This window comes from Gracilinanus agilis, chromosome 1, assembly GCF_016433145.1.
Source record: "Gracilinanus agilis isolate LMUSP501 chromosome 1, AgileGrace, whole genome shotgun sequence".
NCBI classification, from domain to species: Eukaryota; Metazoa; Chordata; class Mammalia; order Didelphimorphia; family Didelphidae; genus Gracilinanus; species Gracilinanus agilis.
Genome location: NC_058130.1, coordinates 209,990,970 through 209,998,986, shown reverse-complemented (window position 1 = coordinate 209,998,986; position 8,017 = coordinate 209,990,970). Strand labels below are relative to the sequence as shown.

The window sequence follows — 8,017 nt, the reverse complement described above, 5'->3', positions numbered from 1 at the left end:
ACTGATTACAGTTTATGTTGATATGACAGCAGGATTCTGAAATCAACCTGAAAGGTTGGAGCTACCATGAAACTTTTTACGACTTGTCCCTCTCAGAGAGTTCATAAGGAACTACTGGTCCCTTAGATTTTGCTCTTCATAATAGTAACTCATGTTTCTATAGAGCTTTAAAGTTTTACAAAGCATTCTCCCTTCAATTTTTACAAATGAGAAAACTGAGGTTAGGGAAGTGATTTGTTGGCAGTCACAAGCTAGTAAATGGATATGTAGGGGCTTGACACCAGTTCTTGTGATTCTGAGACCTAGGCTTCTTTCACTGTACCCTCCCTGCCAATGTCCCCCAGCCCAACTCCTGGAGGAGAGAAGTGATCACTCTTGTGCTGCTCTGGAGGATTATCAGCCTTTATCCCCATAAGTTGAGTACTTGAGCAGAGAAGAGTCACTGACCACAAAGGCTCTTTTTATTAATGACTACACCATTGTTCTAGGATCCTATTAGAGCTCCAAACAGTTTGGTGGACTGATTAGAGGGGTCATTTACTCTCTTCCAGCTTTCCCAAACCCTCTGGCATATTGGGACTTCAGAACAGTCTTCTACAAGAAGAGAGAGAACCCAAGAAGCCCCTTCCAACCCTAGCGTCCCACTTTCCCTTTTCAAACTGTCTTAATGTCCTGGGATCAGAGGTCTCAGCTAAGCTAGAGGTGAGGCCAACATGGAGAGGATGGGAAGAAGCCCCACTCTATACAAAGTAGAAATATTCTTCAGGTGTCTCCCATGCTTTCTCAATCCCAGGATCCATCAAGCCTCACCTTCAACCACATGCTACACTCCCTTGAAGCTCTGGCTAGTTAAGGAGGAGACAAATATGAACCTAGACACAGACTAAATTTACCAGATGGAAAGAATGGCTGAAGGAGAGGAAGCAGTAGACAAGTAGGAGGTCATGGAGATTGCACGACTTTGAGAGCATCTTTCCTCCAATTCCCTTGCGGGCAGAGAACTTGCGGAGATCTGAAGCTTCGCTGGGTTCTCTAGTCCAAAGGTTTGCTTAGAGGTGGGAAATGGCCGAAGGGAACTTTCTCCTTTCTTTCGCTAGTAGCCTCCTGCGCAGAAACCCGGGGGGAGCGCGCCACATCTCTGCCTTTGGTCTCGGTGCCCCCTTCCCTCAAGGGAGTTCCCTCGATGATGGAGGGTCTGAACAGAGAGCTGAGCCTCTGGCGATAGCGGCGTCTCACTTGGCGGGCGGTGCGGGCCAGGCTGCCCACGAAGCAATAGCAGAGTGGGTTGAGACTGGAGTTGGTGAGGCCCAGCCACTGGGCGAAAGGCCTCAGCTGCAGAACCCAGGCTGTGGTAGGCTTCCCATGGGACCAATCTGGCGTGTGGAAGTCGATCCAGATATCCAGCAGATAGATTGGCAGCCAAGTGACAGCGAACAGGGCGACCAGAGCCATTACCATGTGCGCCACGCGCCGCCTCACCTTCAGCCGGGAAGCAGGGAGGGCCGGCAGCGTTGGCCAGGGCTCTTCACCCTCCCGGGGACGTCGAGCCCAAGGTCCTGGCGGATCCTGGAGTCTCTTCACAGTCAGCCAGCCCAAGGCCAGGTTGAACAACACCGGCAAGCAGTAGAGCAACCCGAAGAGGAGACAACTGTAGGCCTGCTTCAGCCGCGCCCCAGGCCACACCTCGCGGCAAATGGGGAAGGCCAGCGGCAGCCCCTCCACCAACTCGATCTCATCTCTCCGGTTGGCAAAGGCCAAAGGCAGACAGATAGCGGCCGAAACTGCCCAGACGGAGAGGATGGTGGCCAGTGCACGACCGCGGGTACAGGAGGCCCGGGCGCGCAGAGGCCGCCGGACGCCGTAGTATCGGTGCAGACTGATGGCTGTGAGGCTCAGGGCACTCGCGGCCACGGTTAGCGCTTGCAAGAAAGGCGCGGCACGACACAGGAAGTCTCCGAAAACCCAGGCCTTGTAGAGCACGTTGCCCACGGTCAAGGGCATGCAGATGCACACCACCAACAGGTCACACACCGCCAGGTTGGCCAGCAGGCGGCGAGTGGGACTGGGGCCTTCCGGAGCTGTTCCGGAGCGTCCTGCCCTGCGCTTCTCCCCTGCCAGCAACACCCACAGGGATGCGGTGTTGCCAGCTAGCCCCACGGAAAAGGAGAGCAGGTAGAGTGCTGTCAGGCTGATGGCCACCGGCTCCTTAGCGAAAAAGAAGAGCAGCTTTTCCAGCTCCTCCCAGCTCAGCTCTCCCAAACTGTGGTTGCTGGCCATTGCCTGCAGGGTACTGTTCTCCTCGTTAGCGGAGGAGGTCAAGTAGGTGGTGTCCATAATAAACTTCGTGGATTTAGGAGGTCCGGGGTGTCCTCCAGGGCCCAATGAAGTTTGGTTCGAGTCTAGGAAAGGATGAAGATCAGAAATCTGGCACCCGGAGAAGCTACCCTGGGAAACCAACCATCCAAACTCATTCTGAATAGCTCTGGATTTTCTCGCCCCTTAACTCTTGCCTCTGGACTGGGGATTGCCTATGGATTTGGAGACAGGGTGGTGTAGGCAGATCATCCCATTTTAGATTACAATAGGCATGCACGAGGAGGTTTTGAGGGTACCTGGGATATGCTGGGGGCTGTGACGTGTGAAGGAAAGGGCCTCTCCGAACCCTGATTCACTCAGGTATGTCCTCTGCCCCAACTCCTTCCTTTTCCTTCCTACTATGGATTGGTAATCCCCAACTTCTGAGGAGGAGGTGGGGAAGAGTTGGTTTTAAAAAAAAAATCTCTTCTCCAACCCCCACCCCCCAGTTCTCAACCTGGTGTTCTCTACTCTTTCCTTGAAGGGTTTATTTTCCCACCCCTCCCTATCATTCATCTTTCTGTATGGAAGTATCATTAAGTCTTCCTTTCTTCCCCCCATCTCCTAAAGGTTGTGGCTCCAGATCCTTCTTCCCCCTACACAGGTCGGAAGTATCATTAATTTCTTTCACCTACGACAATGTTTCTTTCCCTACTGTCCTCACTATGGTATGCCCTCTTCCCGGCTGCGGCGGTCTCTGACATCTCCGTCTCCTCAGACGTTCTGTCTTTTTTTCAGTCCTCCCAGACACCTATCCACTCGCGGACTTTCTAGAGCAGGGAGTTATTCTTTTATTTACCTTTCTACCCTGGTCCTCCCAAGGATTAATATGCTCACCGATTCATTCCGGTAGCTCCTGAATGGGAACCGCGCTTTGCCTCGGAAGGCGATGCCTGGACCCCTGTTGAAGGCTGAGCTTCTGGAAGAGTAGTGAGATGGGGACAACTTATGTTCCAGTCGCCCGCAGCTTTGATGGGTGGAGCCGCGTCACTGCCTTCCCCAACCTGCCAGAAAGAGGGTTACAAGGGATTGCTTCGAGAGCTCCTTTAATGTCCGGGGTTAAGGAAAGTTTCTGTCTCTTCCTCTCCTCCCCTTCCCGCTGTCCCTCTCCCCCAACACTCTCACAGCGGCCCCAGCCCTCTCCTTCGGTAAAATCCACTGGCTGGAGCGGGTGTTGAACCGCAATCGCTAGTACTGAAGGGACAGCTCCCTCTCTCTTCAGTTCAGCTGAGTGCTCTCCAACTCCATCCCTGCTATTGTCCCAGCAACCTCTACCTCAAAAGAGGAGATTCGTTCCCTTCTTCTAAGGGCGCTCTGAAGAATTTGCAAAGCCGATATCCAGGTTCTTCTCTTGATTGCAGAGGAGAATGGCACCTGAAGTATTCCCGACCTCCCTTTTCCTGCAGCTTCTGCAGAGACTCACAACTGCTGTTGGGTAACTCCCCTTGTGCCCACCAACTCCAATCACAGCGTCTCCCTCCCACAAAAAACGGGGAAGAGAGTCACGTTTGGGAGGGAGGGGGAGAAATTCAGTTTTGGACGTGTTGGATTTGAGGTTGTGGGAGGGAGGAGAATAACTAAATGGCGGTGTCCTATAGGCAAATTGTGAGATCAGAGTTCAGGGGAGAGATTGGAGCTCAGTACACAGATTCGGGAAGCATTTGCATAGAGGTGATAAGTGAAGCCATAGGAGAGGATGACGTCAAAAGAGAGAATGTGGAGAGGACTAGAAGAGGAAGACAAACCATCATAGACTGAAAGAGTGGTTAGAAAGGCAGGAGGGAGAATCAAGACGAGTCACAGAATGTCAAGAGTTGGAAGGGACTTCAGAGGACATCTAGTTTAGGGAGGAAGGGCACTAACAATTCAGAGATTAGGAAAACCTCCATGTAGAAGATGGTAATGGGCTTTGCCCTGAAGAAAGTGAGGGATACTGTAGGTGGAGGTCAGGAGTTACTGCAGTCTAGGCATGGAGAATAGAAATGGCTAGTCCATAGGCAAAGAGATGGAAGATGGAGTGTCAAGAATGAGGGGTAGAGGGAACATCAGTTTTGCTACAGTAGAGTTTGGGGCAGCTAGATGGTGCAGTGGATAGAGTGCTGGGTATGGAACTAGGAAGATTCCCCTTCCTGAGTTCAAGTCTGAAACTCAAACACTAGCTATGTGACCATAGGCAAGTCACTTCACTTGGACTGCCTCAGTTTTCTCATCTGCAAAATGAGCCAGAGAAGAAAATGGCAAAGTATTCCAGTATCTTTGTTAAAAAAAAAACCCAAACAAACCCAAAATAGGGTCATGAAAGTCAGACACAACTGAATAACAAAAACAGCAACAACAACAATATTCTGGAGGAGGAGGTAAAGTATAAGGAAGCCAGAAAGAAAGAAGTAAGTTGTGAGAAAGGTTTTAGGATCCAAACAAAGAAAATTATATTTTTTCCTGGAAACAATAGGGACCCAATAGAATTTATTGAGTAGGTCAGTGTGTAAGTCTACCAAAACAAACACAGCAATTATATGAAAACTACTACAAAACACTTTCCAAACAAATAAAACTAGATCTAAACAATTGGAAAAACATTGATTGCTCATGGGTAGGACGAGCTAACATAATAAAAATGACAATTCTACCCAAATTAATTTACCTATTTAGTGCCATACCTATCAAGCTACCAAAAAACTTCTTTACTGAATTAGAAAAAACTATAACAAATTACATTTGGAATAACAAAAGATCAAGAATATCAAGGGAAATAATGAAAAAAATGTGAAGGAAGGGGGCCTAGCAGTACCAGATATTAAACTATACTATAAAGCAGCAGTCATCAAAACAATATGGTACTGGCTAAGAGACAGAAGGGAGGATCAGTGGAATAGACTTGGGGTAAGTGACATCAGCAAGACAGTGTATGATAAACCCAAAGAGCCCAACTTTTGGGACACAAATCCACTATTTGACAAAAACTGCTGGGAAATTTGGAAAACAATATGGGAGAGATTAGGTTTAGATCAACATCTCACACCCTACACCAAGTTGAATTCAGAATGAGTGAATGACTTGAATATAAAGAGGGAAACTATAAATAAGTTAAGTGAACGCAGAATAATATACTTGTCAGATCTCTGGGAAAGGAAAGATTTTTAAAACCAAGCAAGAGTTAGAGAAAATTACAAAATGTAAAATAAATGATTTTGATTATATTAAACTAAAAAGCTTTTGTACAAACAAAAACAATGCAACCAAAATCAGAAGGGAAACAACAAATTGGGAAAAAATCTTTATAACAAAAAACTCTGACAGGGGTCTAATTACTCAAATATACAAGGAGTTAAAGCAATTGTATAAAAAAAATCAAGCCATTCCCCAATCAATAAATGGGCAAGAGAGATGAATAGGCAATTTTCAGATAATGAAATCAAAAGTATCAATAAGCACATGAGAAAGTGTTCTAAATCTCTAATAATTAGAGAAATGCAAATCAAAACAACTCTGAGGTATCACCTCACACCTAGCAAATTGGCTAAAGTGAAAGAAGCGGAGAGTAATGAATGCTGGAGGGGATGTGGCAAAACTGGGACATTAATGCATTGCTGGTGGAGTTGTGAACTGATCCAACCATTCTGGCTGGCAATTTGGAACTATGCTCAAAGGGCTATAAAAGAATGCCTGCCCTTTGATCCAGCCATACCATTGTTGGGTCTGTACTCCAAAGAGATCATAGATAAACAAACTCGTATGAAAATATTTATAGCTGAGCTTTTTGTGGTGGCAACAAACTGGAAAAGGAGGGTATGTCCTTAAATTGGGGAATGGTTGAACAAATTGTGGTATATGCTGGTGATAGAGTACTATTGTGCTCAAAGGAATAATAAACTGGAGGAATTCCATGTGAACTGGAAAGACCTCCAGGAACTGATACAGAGTGAAAGGAGCAGAGCCAGAAGAACATTGTACACAGAGACTGATACACTGTGGTAAAATCGAATGTAATGGACTTCTGTACTAGCAGCAATGCAATGACCCAGGACAATTCTGAGGGACTTATGGAAAAGAACACTACCCACATTCAGAGGAAGAACTTCAGGAGTGGAAACACAAAAGAAAAGCAGCTGCTTCAACACATGGGTTGAGGCGGACATGATTGGGGATTTTGATTCGAAACTACCACACCAATGCAATGATCAACAATTTGGAAATAGGTCTTGATCAATGACACATGTTAAAACCAGTGGAAATGTGCATCAGCCAGGGGTGGGGGGAGGGCAAGGGGTGAAGGGGAAAGTAGGAGCAGAAATCATGTAACCATGTTAACTTTTCTAAAAAATGAATATTAATAAATGTTAAAAAAAGAAGTCATTGGTAACTTTCAAGAGAGCTATTTCAGTAGAGTAATGGGCCCAGAAGCTAAAGTACAAGGGAATAAGAAGAGAGTATGTAGTGAGAAAGTAGAGGTAGCAAATGTAGCTGACTCCAGAAATTTGGCATAAGAGGAAAGGCACAAAGAATTATCCCATGATAATAGTTGAGGGAATAGCAGTGCCAAGGGAAGTTCTTTTTAAAGATAGAGGAGACTTTACTATGTTTGTGGTGAATAGGACAAAAACCAGTAGATTGGGAGAATTGAAGATGAGAGAGAAGCAATAACGAATGAAACAAATTCCTGAAGGAGATGGGAGTGTTAGTGATGCTGTCACTTAACCCAAGCTGTGGGCTCAGGGCAACAGTAATAGCCTTCACTTCCAGGACTCTCCCACATCAGAAAGATCCTTTACCTTCTTGGCAAATGAAAGAAGTAGATTGAGGAAAGCCCCTTGCTAGGCCTTATGAATTCCTAGTTTTTGCAGTTACTTTCTCCTCTCCCACATGCCAGAAGAACATGCTTCAGGAGGCAGCTGGGTGGTTCAGTGGATTGAGAGCCAGACCCAAAGATGGGAGGTCCTGGGTTCAAATCTGACCTCAGACACTTTCTAGCTGTATGACCCTGGGCAAGTCACTTAATCCCCATTGCTTAGCCCTTACCACTCTTCTGCCTTAGAACCAATGCACAGTATTGACACTAAGATAGAAGATAATGATTAAAAAAAAAGAACATGCTTCAGTGGAGAAGTTCAAATAACTGAAGATTGGGGAATAGAAGTGATCATTGTAGGTAGGAGAAGGGAGATGAATTAAATCCACCTCAAACTAATCTACTACTTGTGCTTTACTACCACTCTGCAGAAAGAAAATGGGGCCAAAGGAGGACTTCCAATTACTTGGTGTTATGGCCTTGGATGGATTAGTTAAATGTCAAATCCTAAAAGATAGGGAATGATTCACTTTTGTATTTATATCCCTAGTGCTTAGTACAATTCTTGGCACATAGAAGGCACTTAGTGAATTATTGTTGGATTGAATTGGGTACTTCATGATCTTGTGTCAGGCTCATTCTAAGTCTCTCAGTAATTTGGTTAGGCAGAGAGAGACCAAGGCACCCACCTAGGCTGGGTTTCACCAGTTCTGAGTTGGGAGATCCAAGAGACAACATGGTGCATTGGAAATTGGAGTCCTGGAACCTGAGTTTGAATCTCAGCCCTGCTACTTAGCTGTGTGACCTTGGGCACATCACTTAACTTTCCATGACCTCAGTTTACTCATCTTTAAAATGAGAGAATTAGAGCAG

At 46.1% G+C, this 8,017-nt stretch overlaps 1 protein-coding gene across 1 annotated transcript; it reads right to left on the bottom strand.

The window, feature by feature from the left end:
- Nucleotides 1-1,032: 1,032 nt before the first annotated feature.
- LOC123232519 (QRFP-like peptide receptor) lies at nt 1,033-2,334 on the bottom strand. The gene has a single exon (XM_044658970.1). It carries the CDS (start codon nt 2,332-2,334, stop codon nt 1,033-1,035), a length of 1,302 nt encoding a protein of 433 aa, XP_044514905.1.
- Nucleotides 2,335-8,017: the final 5,683 nt, after the last annotated feature.